At 31.1% G+C, this 22,080-nt stretch overlaps 3 protein-coding genes across 3 annotated transcripts; all 3 read right to left on the reverse strand.

Annotated features, from left to right (window-relative positions):
- Positions 1-1,536: 1,536 nt before the first annotated feature.
- LOC121218205 (protein NETWORKED 2A) lies at positions 1,537-5,461 on the reverse strand. Its single transcript, XM_041095058.1, has 2 exons — positions 4,975-5,461; positions 1,537-4,073 (listed from the first exon to the last, which is right to left on the reverse strand). Exons 1-2 carry the CDS (start codon positions 5,072-5,074, stop codon positions 1,621-1,623), a joined length of 2,553 nt encoding a protein of 850 aa, XP_040950992.1. The 5' UTR covers positions 5,075-5,461; the 3' UTR covers positions 1,537-1,620.
- A 1,740-nt stretch (positions 5,462-7,201) lies between these two features.
- On the reverse strand, positions 7,202-9,877 carry LOC121218206 (uncharacterized). Its single transcript, XM_041095059.1, has 3 exons — positions 9,681-9,877; positions 8,610-9,159; positions 7,202-7,686 (listed from the first exon to the last, which is right to left on the reverse strand). Exons 2-3 carry the CDS (start codon positions 9,070-9,072, stop codon positions 7,637-7,639), a joined length of 513 nt encoding a protein of 170 aa, XP_040950993.1. The 5' UTR covers positions 9,073-9,159; positions 9,681-9,877; the 3' UTR covers positions 7,202-7,636.
- A 2,948-nt stretch (positions 9,878-12,825) lies between these two features.
- On the reverse strand, positions 12,826-16,965 carry LOC107944049 (kinesin-like protein KIN-4C). The gene is made up of 13 exons (XM_041095060.1): positions 16,813-16,965; positions 16,525-16,691; positions 16,009-16,119; positions 15,820-15,933; positions 15,651-15,731; positions 14,987-15,058; positions 14,787-14,880; positions 14,672-14,703; positions 14,289-14,362; positions 14,099-14,161; positions 13,856-14,000; positions 13,319-13,738; positions 12,826-13,141 (listed from the first exon to the last, which is right to left on the reverse strand). Exons 2-13 carry the CDS (start codon positions 16,660-16,662, stop codon positions 13,004-13,006), a joined length of 1,482 nt encoding a protein of 493 aa, XP_040950994.1. The 5' UTR covers positions 16,663-16,691; positions 16,813-16,965; the 3' UTR covers positions 12,826-13,003.
- Positions 16,966-22,080: the final 5,115 nt, after the last annotated feature.

The raw sequence follows: 22,080 nt of genomic DNA on the forward strand, positions 1-22,080 counted from the left end.
TGCCGCCTCGCACAATAACGATACCTAAAAAATTTATATATTTTTAAAAGCCAATGATTGATTAATGATGAGGGGCGTGTCCCGATGTGTTAATCAACACCAGCAATCACTATGAAGAACAAATCATTTACATACACAAAATTTTATTTTAGGTTATTTTTATAGATAATTAATTTTTTTGAGTCAGGTGAATAAAAAATCCACATTAGAACTCCAAAGGGTGAACCAAACCAAACCTCCTTTGTGAAATTGCACTTGCAAAAGAGAAGATTCGTGGACTCTACTTCAGCTTGAGAGAATGTGCAATCCCTGCTCACAAATCTATTTTTTTTCTTTGACTTTCAGCTTATATATTTTAAATTTAAAAAGAGACACTATTGTATAAAATGCTATTCATTAATAAAAAATATTATTTATTGTATTAATAAATTATTATTTAAAATAATAAGGTAATAAAAGTGAAAATATATATGTATGTATGTTTAATAATTTTCAAAATAAAAATATTGAAACTTATTAAATTTCAAAACTACACATAAATTTTGATTTAGTGTTTAATACTTTACATGAATTTTGATTTTATGTAGTTTTGCACTTCTAACACGATTATCAGTATAGCACAATTTTAAGTTTATATACTGCGTGCACAAGTGATTATATTTATTTAATATAAAAATAAATTGATTTATTTATTTCTTTAAATGTGCACGATTGAATCAAAATCAAAATTTTATGTATATTTTTTTTAACTACAATCAAAGTTTTATGTGTGTAATTGCACAAAATTAAAATTTGTGTATCGAATTGCACATTAAACTAATATTCATATATAAATTTAAGATTTATTTTAAAGTATTAATATTTTTTTACTATAATAAATCCATTAAAGAGAAAATAGAGAAGAAAGGGAAGGAAGTGTGTATTCATTAATGAAGTAAATCTTGTTACATGTATGAACATCTCTCTAATGGTGAATAGGGGTGAGTATTCGATCGGGTCGAGTCGAATTGAGCCAAAAAATTTCTAGTTAGTCGAGTTGATGAATCCTATTTTAGCAACCGAACTCAGTTTAAATTGTTTTCGAATCGAATCAAGTAAAAAAATTTCGAGTCGAGTTAACGAATCATATTATTTATACTCGATATTCTGTTTACATGGACCGATTATTTAACTAGTGGACAAAGTACAAGATTATTTAACTACATAAACAATATAATAGTTTTGCCTTTTAACTTAATAGGTGAACATTTATTAAAATGACGTAGTTTTACTTTTTAACTTAATGGTTTTGACTTTTAACTTTAGAAAAGGTAAACATTTATCAAAACGATATAGTTTTGCCTTTTTTTATTCAAATTTTTAGATAACTTGAATTGTGTAATTCATATTCGAGTTAAACCGAAAAACTTGATTTTTTATTCGAGTTTATCCGAATAAGTCGAACTGTTTAATTCAAAATTTGAATTTTTTATCAAGTTTTTCGAATCAAATCAGATTTTGCTCACCCTAGCTCCTAGTGAAAGATAACATTAAGAATAAGAAATTGGTTTTCACACCATTTCTATCTGCAGAAAGAATATAATAATACAAGTTCAACAATGGTGTCTAATAAGAAAGTGTCTATCTTGAAGACTTACTTAAATTCTTGTAGCTTGTAACAATTGATGATCCTTTTGATTGCTTAGAGTTCCTTAACTTGATTCCAAACAAGAATGACCGAAGCGGAATTCGAGACATCGATGATCTCCGAGACTTTGATGGTTGAGACATTGATGATATTAAGGACCCAAGTTCTTTCTCCAAGCTGTTCATTTGCTTCTCAACCTCATGCTTGAGTTGCCACACATGTTCAAACCCGGATTTTAATTCATTAGATACCTTGGTAAGTTCATGTTTCATGTTCGTAACTTCACCTTTGAACTTGGTTGCTTGATATACACTTATCAACTCATCGCCACTAGCTATTTCATTTTGGATTTTGCATATGGAGGTATATCTGCTTTCAATTTCATCTGTCAAAACTCCATTGTTTTCTAACCATAGTGTTAAGCCGGTTCTTATTTCTTGGAACTGACAATAAACGGGTCGGATTTCGGATTGCATATGTTCCATTCTTCCTTCATAATGGTTTCTTTTTCTCAATGTTGATAACTTGGCTTTCAAGTTATTGACTGAAGTTTGATATTTCTTTATTTGATTAAAAGCTGCACTAAATCTCAACCAAAACACGAGATTTTCCTCGAGTAATTCGTCGATACTTGATCTAATTTTGTTCTCCACGACTGATTGGCTTGTACGTTTGTTGTTTTCTCCTGCTTTCTCGGATGATTCTTTGGAACTTCCGTGTGTAGTTGACTCGACTTCGACTGTGATTTCTTTTCTAATGGATCTATCTTTCCCCTGCTCTGAAGGTGATGCTTCGATAGAATTGGTTAACGTAGATTGCTCGCTCGGACTTTCACGGTTTACTTCGTGGTCTTCTATTGAATATACATGCTTGTTTTCATCTAAAAACCCGATTTTTCGATGTAAAGATTGAACCTCTCTATCTCTAGAGGCCACTGCGTTCTTTAGTTCCTTTATCTGCATGGCCAATTCGAAGAACCCATCTCGGTTGTTCTTATCGACTTCATTAAGCTTCTTTTTTACCTCTTCATAGTTCTCAAGAACCGAAGAGTACTTGTCGACGACAACCTGTTCTCTGTCATCGAGTCCATCCAAGTACAACTGCCTCCAGTTCGGTTGCTCTTCTTCTTCGTCATCGGTCTCAATTTCATTGATCTCAGCATCTGGTATACTTCTTGCCATATCCGACAAGTATTGCTTCTTTGCTTTATCTTCTTTGGTAGAAACCAGACCCTTACTCGAATAAGCATCAAACACATTGCTTGTTTCACAAGCAACATTGTTTTTCCCTTCAGCTGAAACATCCTTATCTTTCAAAGCCTGCTCGATTTGATGATCTTCGGTTTCTCCGTCGACATCAGAATCGGCTTCAGCTTTTACTGATAAATGATCAACATTACAACTCAGTTCAGCCGAATGTGTTTTGAGGCCGTTCATTTCGTGTACAACAGTATCCACAAGATCTTTAACTTTACTTAATTCCCCTTCCAACAAGTTCATCCTGCTGTTTATGATTTCCCGGCCTTCCTTCTCGGCTTCCTTGTCTTCTTCCGGGACCTCATCCGCATCGGATTTTGATCTCTTTTCTAAATCCTTTTCAGACAAAAATGTAGTTTCCCAATTAACAACTCTTTGTACAAGCTCATCAATTTTCACTACAAGTTCAGACATCATACGAGAAGCATTATTCGAGCTTCCTTCGAGCTTCTCATCGGTCTCGTTCCACGATACTTCCGAAACATGTTTCTCTTTTTCAACAATAAGAACTTCATGAACCTTGTTATCAACATTCTTAATTGGAACATGCTTCTTTTGCTGATTTATTTGTGGAGCACTAAATCTATTCCTCAAAGCTTCAAATCCCAAATGTACATGCTTAATCTTTTCGGAATCCACATTCACATCCTCGATCGGCAACTCGTGTTTATCATCGGTAACGGATCCAAGCCCGAACTCAACCCGTAAATTGCTTACTCTCCTTTGCTTTTCAGCTACTTGATTATCCACTTCACAAAATTTCTTATACCCTTCCACATATGCTCTCTTCAAACACTCTCTTTCAGTTTCCATATCTGAAATCTCCTTCGACAACTTATCGATTTCATCGAGTGCCTCGTCTTTGTTCAACCCCGAACTCGGAACCGCTGATCCTAAAGCTTTGTTCACTTTTCCTTTATGAAACCAAACTCTCGAACCGGGATCTTTTTCATCATCAAGCGAATAAGGGACTTGTTCAGGGAAAACAGTAGCAATGGTTCGATTGGCACTTTGAAGATCTTTTGATAAATGATCATATCTTTCAGCTAATGCTTGGTAAGAACGGTAACATTCTTCAACAATGCTTACAAGTTCTGGTCTTTTCTTGAAATAAATTTCTGCCCTTTTTGCAAATGAATCCCCATCATCATCAATAATTTTCAACATGCTCCTCACTTTCTCCTCCATATCTGTCGTTCATTTTCAACAATCTTTTTAGAACAAAAATGGGTCCTCAAATATAAGTTTTAAACTATATTTTTCGTGTTAGATACATGGGTTAAACTACTTGGAAGGTCCCTGTATTATAGGAACTGCATCAAATTAGCCCCTTTATTATTAAATGGATTAATTTAGTCCTTATATTATTAAAAATAATAAAAAAATTCAAATTGTAATAGAGTTAACATTTATTATTTAAATCAATAAATGTTAATTTTGTTCCAATTTGACATTATTTGATTCTTTTTAATATTACAGTGGCTAAATGAATCTATTTAATAGTAAAGAGACTAATTTGATCAAATTCCTATAATATAGGGATCTCTCAAATTCATTCACGGATATATACAATATACAATGCTCATACCCGAAGTTTTTAAGAACAAATATTTAAGATAAAAATAGAAATGTCCTTCTCAATTTTGAAATTGGTCCCTCTAAAAAAATAAGAATTATGAATTTCAAAAGTGAGTAATTAAGGACAATTAAACGTAGTGTTAAACTCTTTCGTCAATTGTAATAATTTTGATCGATACAATAATAAATTTAACCCTCAATATTTATATATTTTATCAATTCAGTCTTAATTCTAAAAACTCCAACAAATTTAACTCAACAAATTGACAAAATGTGTAAAATTTAATAACTAAATTTATTATTATGTCAATTAAATTTATTTCGAAAATAACCTTTAAATTGTTCCGATCAATTTCGAAATTAAGAGGAACATAGCGGTGTTTTTACCGATATTTAGTCAAACAAAAGAAGGGTATGGACCAACCAATCTGGATTGTTGTGAATCTTGTGATATTTGTGCAAATAACCCAATAAATTTGTAAAAAAACGAAAGAAAACAAAAAGGGCATTTACCTTGAAGATTTTGTTCAAGCCATTTTGATTGCTTGGTCCTAATGTGGCTAACCCACCACCATGAATATGCATTGCTTGCAGCTTTCTGCAACATCATCATGTGTATTGGTATTTGCGTCTCCCTTTGGAAGGAAAAAGAAGAAGAACTAATTCCTTCCAAAAAGGGATTGCCTTGAAGATCATCAAGAATCAAACTTGGCTAAACCTGCATCAGATGGGTAAGAAATGGAAGGGAACATAGCTCGCCTTGTTTATGGCTTTCAATCTTTTTCATTCCCTCAATTATAGAAATAGGCATTTATCCATATGGCAGTACCTCCACTCTTCTTCATTTGCCTGCTTGGGATTTTCTTTTTATAATCATTTTCTTTTTCCTTTTTTCTCTTTCCATTCAGTTATCAGTTTTTCTTTTCTTTTCTTTTTTCCATGTGTACATTTTTTCTCAAGAAACAAACGCTGTTTTTTGGAAAGATGGTTCAAACACAAGTTTTGGGAAAATCTCGTTTTCCATTTTGTTCAACAGATTTGTTATAATGGATGCTTCTTGCCACAATCATACTGTTTTGATTTTTTTTTTGGCTTAATGACAAATTTAGCCACTAATATTTACATATTTTATCAAAATGGTCCTAATTATATTTTTGAAATTTTTTCTATCATTAACTTTATTATTTTTTCAAATTGCTTTCTTTTATAAATTTGATAAAAGTACAGTTAAAAAATTTAATGAGATGATGTAGAATTTTATATGTGGAATATTTAGAATGAGATGTAATTTATTACTTAGATAAGTCAATAAAATAATTACACGTAAAAAATAATAAAATAAATAAATAATTCATAAAGTTAAAAAATAACTCGAAAATAAATATAATTATCTAAAAAGAATTTTAAAATGAATGCACTCTCAGTATTTTCAGTTTATTTTATTAATTATCTTTTTGAAACCTTACAGGAAACAAATGTATGTATTCATTTTGAATTTTTTTAGATAATTATATTTATTTTTTAATTAAGAGTTATTTTTTTAATTTCATGTATGATTTATTTATTTTTTTTATTTTTCACATGTATTTATCTTAGTTTTTAAAAAAAGTTGATAGCCAAAAAAGCTCAAAAATACAATTATTATCATTTTAACAAAACATGTAAACGTTAGTGGCACTTTTTTTTAAAAAGATAAACTATTAATAATGGGATTAAATTATTAATAAGTTTACGTTTTAATCATTCAACTTCAAAAAGTTACAAAATAGTCGTTGAACTATTCAAATGTTTTCATTTAAGTCACTAAACTATTCGAAAGTTCGTATTTGTCACAGAACTATTAAGTTTTTTTAAAAATTTCGATTAGCGAGTTCTAAACAATAATTCAACAATCGATGCTTTGGATCATACTCATCAATGATTTAAATTTTAGTTTGCAAATTAATGACATTCAAGTTGTTTAATGAAAAAGCAATTAATAATAACAAAGAAGAATGAGAGTTTTCAATGACACAGGTGGTGGGAACGGAAAAGATCATACAATAACTATTTTAATAGTCCGATAACTTAAATAAAAATTTTCGAATAGTTAAATGATCATTTTATAACTTTTTAAAGTTGAAAAGTGTGAAGTGAAGCGAAGCGAAAATCAATTATCTTCGAACAAAAACAGCTTTGTGCACCATTTAGAGGTGCTCGTGGGCTGGGCCGGGCCGGGCCCATAAAAAATTTTTGACCCAAGTCCTAGGCCCGAACCCGGCCCAGCCCGAAATATGGGCATGAAATTTTGCCCAGGCCCGGCCCGGGAAAAATCATAAGCTCGGGCCCGGCCCAGCCCATTTTTTTAATAAATACCAAAAATTATTTTAAAAATTAAAAAAGTATTTTAAAAGTATTTTAAAATTAAAAATATTTTAAAATTAAAAATAATAAAAAAAGTATTTTAAAAATATTTTAAAATTAAAAAATTTAAAAAATAAATATATTTATTATATCGGGCGGAGCCAGGGCCGGGCCAGGCCAAAAAAGTGGTGCCCGAGACCGGCCCGTTTTCTAAACGGGCCTCGTTTTTTACCCAAGCCCATATTTCGGACCTATATTTTTACCCAAACCCTCCCATATTTCGGGCGGGCTGTCAGGCCAGGTCGGGCCGCCCGGCCATGAGCACCTCTAGCACCATTATAATGTCTTAATCATAGGGCAACAAGGACAGCCATTGATTTGGAGAAAGAAACTAATGTTTATATACAAAATACTTTATTCACATATTATTTACAGTAAATCATACAGCATAAAATCTGGTTCGATTTTTAGTAAGTACAAAAAACCATATTTACACTAAAGAATTCAATGCGCACACACACACACAACTTTCATGCTCCAAGTGAAGTCCTCCAACGAATCACACACACGCATAAATGAACAAACACCGATCTTCAGCTCCCGAAAGAAACAGCAGAAAAGGACATGTCTGGTCTGATATTCACATCGTGTTTGTCTCTTAGCTACCCTTTTTTGCTGCTCGTTAGTTGATAATAGCTCAGATTTCAGTTTTACAGTATATACAGCACCTTTATACAATATTTATATCGACGATGAAACACGAGACCAAGTTCTTCCAGTAGATGGAGTAATAGAATAAAGATCCATAAGGAATCTTCGTTAGTCCGGGATATTAGCTAGTCTGCAGAGATGAAAGCCACTGTTCCACGTAATTTTTGCTTGCTTCACATTGAAGAAACATAAGACACAGACAGAGTTAGCATAATGACATACACACTTGGACAAATTCTATGAAAGCTTACAGCATCACATTGGAGAACATAACACATTATAAACAAAAGATGAACAGCAGCTACCTAATCGTAACTACTCACCATTTCGGCCAAAGTAGGTCCTGAATTCTACATTATATACACACTCCTTACAAGAGCAACTTGCCAATAAAATCAATTATCTTCTGAATGACATTAAAATCGTGATGAGCTAGACTGAACAACAATAAAAGTTCATTGGAGGCTCGTCCAAAATCGAGATGAGCTATCAATGAGTTACAACGTCCAAAACCTCAAGTATTGTTAGTCCTCCCTACTTCCCTAATGCAATCTTGAACATTCTGTCAGCCCCTAGAAAAGAACCATGAAGGCCCTTGCACTAGGAGTCAAATTGCATTTTGTTCCGTCTACTCAAAAAATAGACAAATTAATCCCTATACGTTAGATAAAAGAAAAAATTGGTTCTTTTTAATAAAAATTCCATCCAATTATATTGTTAAAAAACCAGTGTAACTACAAATACCAGACTAATTTGTTCTATAATCTAAGATACAGGGACTAATTTGCCTATTTTTTTAGTATAGGAGGCAAAATTCAACCTGACTCCTAGTATAAAAGCTTCCATGGTAATATTTACAGTCGACCCATTGAACAATTCAAGCAATTCAACAGTATAAAAGTTCAACAAACAAAAAAAAAAAAAAACTAAACAAGTTCCATATGCGTTCATAGTGCCAAAAATAGTGTTAGCAAATGGAAAATGACCTGCAATGTGCTATCCTATCCTGCATCTTAACCTTTTTTCCATATACATATATATATAACATACTTACATAACAGTCAAATACTTGGGAAATTAGAAATGGACAATACCAGCAGAATAATAGTTAGGAATGTTGACAATGGCACCCAAAAGGTTGTTCTTTGGATCTTCCAACATATCATCTTGTCTATGACCATAACATGGAACCAACACAGCAAAGCTATTGTCTGATTCATCATCACTGTTGAAACCAGGTCCATGAGGTTCCATCCATCCAATGGAGTAATCTGAACCATCGGATTCGGACCCCGAAACACACCCTCCGTCCGATGGGACGATAACTACATCATATTCCCTATCTATCTTTCTTTCTTCACGGCTATGCCATTTCCTCCTAACTTTTCTAGATGAAGACGCCATATTAGCTCTCTTAACCAATGGAAACTTCAGATTATCCGAATCTAATAAACCGGAATCCGGCGAAGAACTTAAAGAAGATCCATTAGCAATTCTAGGTTCTTGATGTTTACCACTCCATAACCACCATGAAAGGTGAGTAAAAGCCACAGCCATATGTATATAATCAACTAAAGCGCAATCTAATATGCAAATCCCCAGCAAAATCCAAAATCAACAAATAGGCAATTTGATCACCACTTTCTGCATTTAAAAACAAAATCACATACTCAAACAAAACTGCATTGAAATCATAATTCTCTAAAGCAAAAGCAACCCTTTACTTTAAACCTTTATAATTAAATTGGATTCCTCTCAAATTTCCATTTTTTGAGCTAGAAAAAAAATAAAAAAAAAGGCAGTACAAAGAATTTAGACAAATTTCAAAGGAGAATAAGTGAATTTAGAAAAGAAAAAAAACCCTTTTCTGCTAAAAATAGATTTCTCAAATTTGACTATCTATTTTCCTCTCCTTTTTTCTTTTTCTTTTTTTTGTCAAATTTTCATTTACATTTTCTCAATCAGTACCGAACAGAATTTCAAATAAATCTGAAAATAAACCATTTAAAAATATACAAAAAAAAGGGGAAGACTTTTAAAGCTTTATCAGCAAAAGAGGAAAAGAAAAAAAGAACCCAAACATCGTTCCTTGTGTTTCAAATATAAAGAGGAAAATTCAATGGAGACTTGAAAGAACAAAAAGAAAAAAAAATCAATCAAAGTACCTTCAAAAAGCCACCCAAAGTAAAAGAAAAATACCACCTAGATTTTCAGATATTCTGCAAAGGAAAAAAAAAAGGAAAAAAGAAAACGGTGATGGAATCCAAATTCTACAAATTTTTTAACCTCACTTCACTTCCAAGAATCAATCTTTTTTTGCTTTAAAAAGAGAGATTCCCATGGAGAAAAAAGGAGAGTTCTTTTTGGGTTTATATTAATATCAGCCACTTATATATTTTAACAGCAGGTGAAAATAATAATATAATAATAATGTAAAATTATGATTTATTTACTAGGGAGTCTTATTCCATGAGCTCGAGAGTAGGGGAAAACTTTTGAAGTTAGTGAATTAAGGGTATTTTTGGGAGTTCAGATATAAACTTTTAGTTTTTTGTAGTTACGGATTACGGGAGAGGTGGGATTATTTTATTAGAAATGAGATTGGCCATAGAGGATTAACGACATTTGACTGAAATGGATTGCCAGGTCAGAAATGTGGGGCGGTAGAAAGGGTGATGTGGCGGGTTTGACCCGAAAGAAGCGTGTGAGTGTAGCTCAAGTAACCGATGCCCACTTCCCGGGAAATTCCAACCTCTTTGCGTTGTATTTTCTGTGCCTCTAATTTCCCCCATTTTCTCTAATTAAAAAATAATTTAAGGTTAAATATATTTACAAAAAAATAGGACTAAATTTAGTATTAAATCAATAAAAAGGGTCCATATTTAAAAAATTAAATATGAAATTGAAAAAAAATTATTAAGTTGATGGATAAAATATTGCTTTGTCCATGATAAGTTGAAGCCTTTGATATTCCCATACTTATCCTCTTTTAGCAAAAATGAATTATTTGTTTACAATGATTATCAATTCTTATTATTATTTTCTTAAAAAGATATTTGATTAAATTATTATTTCACTAATTTGGGGTTAGATTTAAATAAATAAAAATTATTTCGAGTTGGTTCGGTCTGAATTTAATTTAAATAATAAAGATATTTTAAGATTTAAATTTAACTGTGAAAATATATAAAATATTAATTAAAATATATTTTATTATTTGATTAGTTTGGTCCCTATATATTCTTTTAATTTTATAATTGTAGTTTGAAGACAAATGGAAGCAATTAAATCCTCGGTTAAATGTTGTTATTAGTCCTTTACTATATTCTTCAATTTGATCATTCATAGTTGTTATGCTTTTCAATTTTAAAATTTTAATATTAGTATATACTGCACCCGTTAAATTCATTACTTAGACTTTTTATAAGTAATATATGAAAATAATAAGTAAGATTTTGAAAATATTATAATTTAATAAATTTAACAGATACCGTTTGATAAGACTAGAATTTCAATTTTTGAAGGAAAAATAATTAAATTAAACTACAAAAACTAAATTCGTAACTTATGCACATTACAAGGACCAAAAACAAAATTTAACCTATTTTTTAGAAAAAAAGGATAAAGGTAAGGACAACATCATAAACCAAAATCTTTGGTTGGCTAACATTTCTCCACCAGAAGGAAAAATTGTCCAAAAATATTCCCAAAATCTTTCAAAAGAAATTCCCATTTTGTTTGAATCATTGAGACGACAACTCCCCCACCAATGGTGCACATGGAAAGATCTATTATGTGACAAAAGCTTATGCACTTTTTAAAATTTTCCAAATCACTATTATTTTTTAGTATAAAAATTTGGTATATTTTTAGTGCATGAGTAAATGTTGGCCATATATAATAAGATTGAGAAATAAATGATATGACTCTGGGAAATAAATGTGAAGCCTTAGGGACCCACATTTGTTTACAAGTGGGCCTAATTTTTCGGCTTGATTTGGACAGATAAATTATTGGACAAAAAAATTTGTTAAATGGATCTACATGAATCAAACTAAGTCATTGTGTAATATAAAAATGATTTTATTTTATTTTTTATCCATCATTAAATTCATAATCTTTTATATTGATAAAAATATTAATATTAATTAAATTAAGATTCAATCAACATAATTTTATTATTTTTAAATAATAACTCTAATAATTTGAATAAAAATAATAAAAAAAGAAAAATCATATCGCAATATGGATAGGTCTACTCCTTATAAGCTCACCATATTTGGACACAATTATTTGGTTAAATTTTGATACCAGTCCCTGTACTTTGTAAAAATTATAAATTTAATCTCCATACTATTCAAATTGATCAAATTTAATCCTTATACTTTTCAAATTTTAAAATTTTAATCCTAACTCAAATAATAGAAGATAAATTCGTTTAGTTAAATTCAATTACTAGTCCTATACAATGTGTACAATTGTAAATTTAATCTATATTCTCTAATTAGATCAGTCTAAATCCATATACTTTTAGATTTTCAATCCTAGTCTTGATGCAAATGCCAATCTTTAATCCATTAATTAAATTTTTATTGAGTAATATGTGAAAATAACAAATTAAAATGACATTATACATATCATAATATGTTTGTAGCATCCGATTTTGGAAATAAAAAAAACTGAAATTAATAAATTTAATAATTATCGTTTGACAAGAACAATTTTAAAATTTAAAAAATATAAAGACTGAAAATGACCAAATTAAAATACAAAAACTAAATATATAACTTTCATAAAGTACAACTACTGATAGCCTAATTGTTTAGTTTGAGTCACCTACATCTACAAGCTTTGGTTGGAATTATTGGTTGTTAAAAGTTAAAGCCAATCAACAACCTCTTCTAAGACATGTTATTTGGAAATTTTTAAGAAATCTAGGCTAGGGGAAATGAACTTTGATGAAAGAAATTTAAAAAATAAAAAGTACTTGAAGATAATATCAAAATAATCTAAATTTGGATGGCATAAATTTAATACTTCATCTAATACCAAGAACTCAATAACTTCCACGTATTTTAACACCATGGTCACTTCAATATGTCCTACACGTTTCAGCTTATGAAATCGGTTAAATTATAATCCAATTTTAATTAAATAAATTATTAAAAATATATATAAAACTCAATTCAACTGATTTTTCAGTTTCAAATTACTCCCTCAAAATTCAATTCAACCCTTTTGTTTAGTTCGGTTCTAACAACCATTAGCAACATGTTTAAAGTTTAAATTTTTTCTCGAACCCATCTCTCCTTATAAAATTTGTATGCTTATTTCAATAAAAAAACACTCAAAATCCCATGTGAAACTTAGTAAAGGAATAACTCTAGTAGCCAATGCTATAGTTCGCCTGACTACAATGCTTTCGAGCAAGTAACTCGTACACTTTCAGAAAATTTTCCAGGGTACTTGGAAATATATACTATACGGGCTAACCTGAAATTTTGTTTGTTCTTCTTGTTCCTCTTGTATTTTCCATCACAGGTAATGGCTGATCCTTAGTATCAGGTTGAATGACTGTTTTTTGGCCTTTCTTTCTAGGGTCAAGTTTTACAGCAGTTGGTTTGACCTGTAAGAATTCGAACTTGTCATTAGCAACAAGAGGAAAATTTTCTTACTTAAACATAGGCTACCATTGCTTCTGCTTTCGTTCATTTCAATCTTTGGGAAGAAGGCCCTCAAACAATCTTTAATGTACATAATATCAAAATGTGGAAATGAAAAGGTGTGCGGCAGGAAAGCATACCATTGTGTTCCCAATCTCTCGTAATGGCTGCTTTCTAGGTCCGCAATCTTCATTTGTATCGGGAATGTTTTTAACAGTTTTATTTTGAATCAGGATAGTATCATGAATCGTGCCTTTCAGTTCTTCAACAATATCTTCTGGCGTCTTTGGTTGTGGCATGTCGTCCAATTTGAAAGGAACTTTTTTATTATTCGTGCACTTGGCCAATGCGCAGCCACAAGATGCCCCGCAGCTGCTCCCTGCTGCTCGACATCCGCATTTGAGGGTCTTACACAAAGACTTTTTGGAACAGGAGCAGCACACACCTGAAGGTTTCTCTATCATTGAAGTATTTCCCTGAGAACACTCAGATTCAGATGCATCTGTGCCAGATGCATGAATATTACTCCCAATGGAAACAGAAGTCTGGACCAAGTCAGCCTGATTAACAAAAATCAAACCTCAACAATTAGATATTATAAAGTTAGAGAATCTTAATCCATGTTAGTATCTATGGTTTGAAATTAAAAGCACTATGCTACAGGAAACTGAACTAACTTGTGACCTATCTGCTGGAACGAGTTGTGCCTTTGACATTTTCATTTGGCTAACCATACAACTTAGTTTAGCAACTTCTTCTCTTAGATCTGTTAACTCTGAATCAGCTATGGAAGTTTCATTATCGCCTGTCCTGCAGCTTGAACTAGCAGGAAAGAACAGATTTAATAATCATTAGAGCAGTAGTAACAAAAGGACAAAGCAACCTTTTAGGTGAACGAAAAAGCAAGAGCGTGAGCCTACCTGGATTTTTCCTCCCTTAGCATCTCCAATTCCAGCTTGAGTTTCTTTATCTCATCAACCATCCTAGAAAACAATGTACACTTAAATCGATTTTATGTATAAACAAATCAAGCCAACAGTGAACTTTGAGCATGATCCCATAGCTGATTCAAACCAGGACTACAGGGGAATTATTGTTTACAGAACTCACTTTTCAATTCGATGTTCGTATTTTGAACATACTTCATCAAGCTTCAGTTTGGCTTCAAAGTCATTCTCAATACCCTGCATCAGTGCCATTACAGAAACACCATCATTACCATCATCAAACAATTGCCCCTACCCTCCCAGCCCCCATAGACACAAAATAAAGAGTGAGAAAAAGGGGGGAAACACTAAAATCAACTTTCAGATGCAGTATAAAATGGTGGAAAACTGCCTCTATCATTCAGTTAAAAAATAAAAAGAATAAGCATGACATCATGATGATCCATTTAACCGCTCAGGGTACATGTACAAATCCCTTTTCAACCAATTGCAACTAAGGTACATGTTTAAAAAGAAAGCATTTCTTCATGGATCTATAACACATACCTGAGTTCCAATGTTGATGCCGATTCTAGCACCTATTTATGGTTTACGCAAACGAGAAGTCAATAAATCATAATCAAACTAAATATATATATAGGAGGAGTTCTTATTTTCCAACCAGCTATTTTGCCGGATGTAGCCTTTCTAGATTCAGTTAGCTGTTTTAGACGTTTTGCTGCCACAAAAGCTTCTTTTGTTTTCTGCTGCAATACCTGAGATAGAGGCATAAAAGAAAAGGAAAAAAACTTAAGAATATATTTACCAAATACTAGTCAACAGAAAATAAAGTAAGGTAACATAAAAAGAAGACTGATATACATGCTTTTGCCTCTGAATGAGAGTTGAGAGCACATGCTTCTCATACTTGTTCCTCCTTTGCTCTTTCTTAAGCTGTTAAAAGGAAAATGAATAATTAACATATGATGAAGCCTTCCCAGTCAAAAACTGCTATCTCACAGGGTGTCTTCTTGAAATAACTAAGGAAGAACAGCTTATATTTTAACAGATGATGCGAAAAGGATGATTAGGTGAGCAATCATGGGCAGTTCTGAGATAGCGGCATATGCTTAATATTCAGCTTACAGAAGAAAACAAAGTAATTACCAGCATAGACACGTTAAAAGTTTTTGTTTTCTTTTTATTGTATGCCTCATGCAGAACATTTTTGTATGGTTGAATTGCTTAAGCATCTCACACTTTAAGAGTGAATACAAAATCTATTGAGCGTTCAGAGTAAAAGAGAAAAGCTCAGTAACATATGCCAGTGTATTAAAGATGCTAATCAGTAATCACAATACTTGAACACCACAAGGTCGTTCTCAACTACATATCTATGATAAGACAGAAAATATGATCCAGCACAGTCATTTTGAAAAGAAAGAATAAAATGCAAAACCTAAACATATAAGCATGGTAGTTCCTAGAATTTACGGTGATAACCAGAGCATCATTTAAGCACGGCTAATATGCAATAAATACCTACCTGAAGAATTTCCTTTTCAAGCGAAGCCTTGCATAACCTGAACTGCATCGATTCAAGCTTCATCTTGCATTGGAGCTGAACCTAAATAAAGGAAACTTCCAGCGATAATAAAAGCAACAAAATGAATATCATAGTTCTACACAAATGCTCATCTAAATCAAGTACTCACCTTTTGCACCTTTAATCTTTGAATCTCATCCTGGAACTGTTCTGACATTTCATCTGATTTAGGCTTTTTTGCCGAGAGTTGAGACTGTATGCCTAGTTTCCTCAACTCCACAATCTGAGAAAGTTGAACATAGCTTAGTATTGAACCTTGATTGTAGTTCCCCATTTAACGAAGATGTGAAACAAATACCTTCGCAGAGGTCTCTGAATTTCGAGAATGCCCTTGATCCAGTTTTTGAACACCAACACAGGAGTTTGGTGAAACATCAACCGCTTTGCTCCTTAGCTCCTCAATCGCCCTCTGCCATTCCAAAAACACGTTTATTAAAAGTTGAAGGCATAAAACTGAATTTTACATTTAATCATCTGATGCAGTCTTCATAAGATTTTTAGTTGCTTCCTCAATCACCACAAATCGATAATGTAAATGATAGAAGCACAATTCAATAGCATTTCCTCGGAATCATTAAAATCTCAATGCCTTAAATCATTACCCTGAATGTTCTTAGCAACCAAACAGATTCCACTAGATTAAAAAAATTTTAAAGAGGACAACAGTTTTGTTCACTCAACTGCAATCAGATCTATTACATTCCTGCATTTCAAAATAACTAAATAGACTCACTTAAAAAAAAACCAGAGATTCACCTTATAAAGAAAGAATTAGAACAAAAACGAAAACCAGAAAATCGAATCACTGAATCACCTTAAGAGTTTCGTTTTCTAGCTCCAAATCTCGGATCCTATTAGCCTGATTTCCCTTCTCACCCGATACGATCAAAGGCGAAGTAGAAGAATCGGCGGAGCCGCTCTTTTGCTTAGAACGACGATTTGGCTTCTTCATTTTCCTTTTTCTATTTCCTGAAAAGTGAACTGAAATCCGAAGCAACGATGATTCAGATGAAAATGATCGAAAACAAATATTATTGCAAAATAATCGATCAATCAATTATTTTCCAAGAAAAATAAGTGGAAAAAAGCAGGAATAGGATACCAGAGCTGCTCTTTGGTCTGCCTAAACTCAGCTTAGCGTCTGGAGTTGGGAGAAAGGAGCGCAATTCTTTCTAAAAATCAAATTTTGAATTTCGTTTTCGGGGAATAATAAAATATCCGCTAATGATAGTATTTTTATTGTATTATGATGCCACGTCAGCTTCTTCTAATGGAGAGTCTCTCTTTTTGTATATTAAAATTGAAGGTTATTCGACCAAAAAAAAATTAAATATTAAATGTTAATTTTGAATTTTATCTTTGATTTAAACAATAAAATGATATTTAAATTACATTAATTGTTTAAATTTGGTGTTTAAATCTTTTTTGTAAGAATTAATAAATAAATTATTAGATCCTTACTCATTTTATCCCAACTATTAATCTTATTAAAAAAATTTCAACCAATCACAATTTAGCATGAAAATATCTATTTATTTTTTAAAAAAATATTACTAAAATCCATAAATTCATTTAAAAATAATTTAAAATTATTAAATTTAAACGGTAAGTAAACCAGCTCCTATTCCACTTACTGACTACCTCCTCGTATACTTTCAAAATAAGCACTCTCAAATAGGTTATTTATCTATGTCATTGAAAAATCATATTTATTTCCTTAAAACCCTAAAAATTAAACTATGCTGAAGTCACCTAAATCATTAACTCTAAATCTACTAAACTCTAAATGTTAATTTTCAATTAAGGTTTAAGGTATTTGAGTGGGATAAGAGGAATGGAACCCTAAATGTTGAACCCAATTCATACACCTTCAATCCTATATGTTAATGTTTCAATTTAAAATTTAAAATTATGAGAAAATGAATTAGAGTTTTAGGGTCTGATATTTTTGTGAAATGGAAGAAAAGAAATGGGTTAAACACGTATTCATAAGCAAAACCGATTAGGGCCTAGACATTATGAGAGACAAAGTCTTTTGGTTAATCTCTCTGAAAAAGTAGTATGAACTTGACACCAACATATGTTAAGATCAATATAGTCACTTTAATCAAACTTTAACAACAATAATTAAATCCTCTAAAGAATCTGCACAAATTAGACCTCAGCACTTATAAATATCGATATCAGATTAAAGCTCCTCATCTCCTTCCCCTTAACACTAAAAAAACCCCAAACAAAAATTCTTTTCAACTTAAACCATAAATCTTTACAATTTTACTCAAACAGATATAAGTATTTTTTTATTACATTTATATATTAATTGAAATAACACTTCAAATGTATACTCTTGGAGTCTCAATAACTCAAATCCGATATCATAAAGGATTGGGAACATTTGAACAAGAATTAAAGAACTATTTGATAGAACCGAATCATAATAGTTTTTGTTGCACATATTATAAGCCTAATGGCAAGCAACAAATAATTTGGAAATGTTATATCGAGATTAAAGATGAACATATTTAGTGTAGAACTTCAATGAAATCGCCTGTAACTACAATAAAAAAATATATACTTTGTATCAAGTTCGACTATTAGAGAAGAAAAGAAATAAGTTTTAAATGATAGGAGGGATAAGGATCCTCTTAGTTAACTCAACAATGTATATTAATTATATAATTGCTCATTCTTTCCTTTGAGTTTCCCATTTTGATATATATAAGATTGGATAAAAAAAAATACTCCATTGTTGAAACATCATGGATATAGGGTTAAGATGGTTCTCATCACCATGCTCTTACTTAGCACAAGTGTCAAAGCCAGGGGCGAATTAAAATTTTTTTTTAACAAGGATAGGAAGTTAATTATACTTTTTTTATAGATCAAAATATGGGTTTATTATATATTAATTTAGAACTTTGTAATTGTAACGACCCGATAGTCAGGGGTGTCGGAAAGTGTATTTTCGAGACTCTGTTTCTGTAAATTGGACTCAAAAATATTTTAATAAGTATTTACGAAGCTAGTTGTGTAGTTAATTAGGTATTGGTTAAGAGAATTTGCTTGAATTAAGAGTGATTAGGTAAAAGGACTAAATTGCATATAAGATGAAAGTTAAATTATAGGTTAAAGAAAAATTAAAAGGACTAAAGAAGTGCATAAGAGTAAAAATTATATATGTATTAATAATAAATTAAAGTTAAAATATATATTATAATATATTTTACTTAAGTATTAAGTATATATATTTTATATTATAATAATAACAAATAAAGAAAGAAAAAGAAATAGAAAGAACAAACGAAAAAGAAAGAAACAGAAAGGAAAGAAAAGAAAAAGGGAAGGAAAGGAGAAAGCAAGTTAGGGTTTCAAAGATTCAAGTTTAATTGGTTAGTTAATTTAGTCTATTTTCTTGTAATTTTTATGTTTTTGAAATCCCGATATTAAATACTACCTGACTCATGTCGAAATTTTAGAAATTATTGAGCTTTTTAGTGTTTTCTATGTTGAATAATTTTAGTATTAGGGATTAAATTGATAGATTTTTAAGTTAGAAATGAAAAAGGATTGAATTGTAGAATAAATTATAAATTTTGAGTAATAGGGGCTAAATTGTGAAAAATTCAAAATTTAGGGATTTAAATGAAAATAGGGAGTTAAATTTAGTCTAAAGTGGAATTTTTATGAAAATAAAGAATTAAATGTAAAGAAATAAAGTTAGTCTCGGTTTAGGGACTAAATTGGAATTTAGGCAAATATTGAGTAAAAATTGAAATATTAAATATGAGATTGAATTGTATTGTATTGATGATTTTTTTAATTGTTTTAATTCCGTAGCTAACGTCATACCAGAATCCTCGACTAAAAAAGGAAAAGATAAAGTCGACGAGGAATAGCTCGGAATTTCTAGTTTGTATTTCTATAATCTGAAGCTAGTTATTAATTGTTGTGATTTTTATTTAATGTATATGGTAAGTGTGAGGTGAGTAATTGATATTTTGATAATTGATTGAATGAATTGAATTAGTAGATATATATATTGAATGGATTGATTTTTGAATTGAAATGAATATATGTGTAATTATGTGATTATATGAAAAATCAGTATTGGATATTGATTATATCTAAAATGTGAAATTAAACCCTATTAACTATATCGGGCTGAGTCGGATATAGATGGCATGCCATAAGTTTGGAAGAGTTCAGGGATTTCTTCGACTTCGAGTCGATGAGACACTGGGTGTCAATTTACTACTTTGGATTAATTCGATGAGACACTAGGTGTCAATTTACTTCGGTTTAGCCGATGAGACACTGGGTGTCAAATTATTACTTCAATTATCCGATGAGGCACTGGGTGTCAAATTGGTGTGTTTTGGTTGGATCCGTGTATTCTTCCAAGTCTGAGTCGTGTTAATAAGGGTAAATGAATAATAAAGTTTTGTGGTTGATATTGACATGGCATGGTATGAGAAATGGAAGTGAAATAGTAAATTGAAAATATATTGTGAAAAGCTATTTATATAGCAAGTATGTGAATTGAGATATTTGTGAAACAAATAAAATATGATATGGTTGTTGTAATAAATAAATATTAATATGTGTTTATATTTCAATTGTATATTGTAAATTCTTATCTTTAAATATTCGGATTATAAAAATACTATTGAGTTTTACTCAGCGTATGATTTGTTTTTCGTGCGCAGGTTAGGTACTTAATTTTGATTGCCGGTTCAGCATCCAACAACGATCCCGATCTCAAATGTGGTGATGCTTATCCTTTTGTGTCGGCATGTACCTAGGGTATCTAACTATTAATCATTTTGTGGATTGATTGTAAATAAGATTATAAGTTAATATTGGTTGGTTATATACATATAAATATGTATTTATGTTGAGGTCATATTATGGCATGTTTAAGTTAATGTTTAAATGAACATGAAATAGGCAAAATAGATTGAATTTGGCATGTTTACAAATTAGACTTGAATGATACTTTGATGATATGATTTGATGATATAATTGTGGTATCAATGAGGGTACATTGGTTAGACACCTAGGGTACATTGCTTAGGCACCTAGGATGTATGTTTTGATATAATTTGGATGTGTTTGATCGTATTTTGAATTGGTTAAATGAATGATCTTTTGAGTTGCTTATTGTCCAAGCTTACAGGGAATGGTAAACTTGTTGTTTAAGGTTCATTTTGAGTCCACACGGCCGGACACACGGGCATGTGACTAGACCGTGTGAGACATACGGCTAGCACACGGGCGTGCGAGGCCATTTTGAAAGGGCACATGGTTTGGCACACGGGCATGTGGCTTGACCGTGTAACCCAAGTTAGAAAGTTACACGAGTATAGATATGGGTTGGGACACAACCATGTGTCCCTATTTCGAATACCCACACTACCTGAGACACGGGCATGTCTCCTGACCGTGTGAACCCTGCAGCTTTGAAAATTTTTAATATTTCGCGAGAATTTTTTGAGTTTCTGAATTAGTCCCGACTTGTTTCTAACACGTATTTTGGGCCTCGAGGGCTCGAATAAGGGACAAAATGTATGAGTTTGATTGGTTTTGACTTGAATATTATATAATATGAAATGTTTGAAATTATGTCTGTTTGATCGGTGATGCTCCGAAATCCTATTCCGACGACGAATGTGGGTTAGGGATATTACAGTAAATTTTGAAGGAACTAAATAAAAAAATCATTTTTGGGAGAATTAATTTATATTTTTTTTTATTTATAAAATGACTGAATTAAAAAAATTTATTATAGGAGATCAAAGCTCAATTTCTCTATATATAAATTTATAGTTTATGATAAAAAGACTAAATTGAAAAAAAATATATTTTTAGGGCCAAACCCTTGACTACCCTCTTAAAATTCGCCACAAGTCGAAGCATTATTAACTATGAAAAAGATCTTACAGATTAATTGTTATTAAAATTTATTGTATTCCCTAAATCATATTTAAGGTTAAACTAGATGATGTTTCTATATCTAATTGATGTTCTAGGAAGTTCATTTTTGTAACAATAAGTAGGCATGGAAAGAAAATTAGTTTGAATATAAATGCAATAAGTGAATTATATTAAAGAAAAGAAAGATAATTAGATATTGTTATCGGTGTAGAAGGACATAAATTCGAGTGCGTTGAAGTACATTAATATCTTATTTAAAGGCTAGGAGGGGTCATCAGTAATTATAGGCATTCTATAAAAAAACAAATATGATAAAAACCTAAAATAATATTAATGTTAAAAAAGTAAAGCATTAAATTAACATTTATAAAAAATAAAACTTATAGCATATTTAAAGGTTATTAAAATTGAAGTAAAAATAATTCTTCGTATTTAA

The sequence above is a fragment of the Gossypium hirsutum genome, chromosome D06 (genome assembly GCF_007990345.1).
Source record: "Gossypium hirsutum isolate 1008001.06 chromosome D06, Gossypium_hirsutum_v2.1, whole genome shotgun sequence".
Classification (NCBI taxonomy): Eukaryota; Viridiplantae; Streptophyta; class Magnoliopsida; order Malvales; family Malvaceae; genus Gossypium; species Gossypium hirsutum.

What these genes read in the sequence shown, in the direction of transcription:
- LOC121218205 (XM_041095058.1), bottom strand. Translation starts at nt 5,074, where the DNA reads ATGATGATGTTGCAGAAAGCTGCAAGCAATGCATATTCATGGTGGTGG. An exon ending in GCTTGAACAAAATCTTCAAG is followed by an intron (nt 4,074 to 4,974) that starts GTAAATGCCCTT and finishes AATGAACGACAG; the next exon opens with ATATGGAGGAGAAAGTGAGG.
- LOC121218206 (XM_041095059.1), bottom strand. Translation starts at nt 9,072, where the DNA reads ATGGCTGTGGCTTTTACTCACCTTTCATGGTGGTTATGGAGTGGTAAA. An exon ending in TCCTAACTATTATTCTGCTG is followed by an intron (nt 7,687 to 8,609) that starts GTATTGTCCATT and finishes TTCAATGTGAAG; the next exon opens with CAAGCAAAAATTACGTGGAA.
- LOC107944049 (XM_041095060.1), bottom strand. Translation starts at nt 16,662, where the DNA reads ATGAAGAAGCCAAATCGTCGTTCTAAGCAAAAGAGCGGCTCCGCCGAT. An exon ending in TTCCAGCAGATAGGTCACAA is followed by an intron (nt 13,739 to 13,855) that starts GTTAGTTCAGTT and finishes TTTGTTAATCAG; the next exon opens with GCTGACTTGGTCCAGACTTC. An exon ending in GAGAGATTGGGAACACAATG is followed by an intron (nt 13,142 to 13,318) that starts GTATGCTTTCCT and finishes GAATTCTTACAG; the next exon opens with GTCAAACCAACTGCTGTAAA.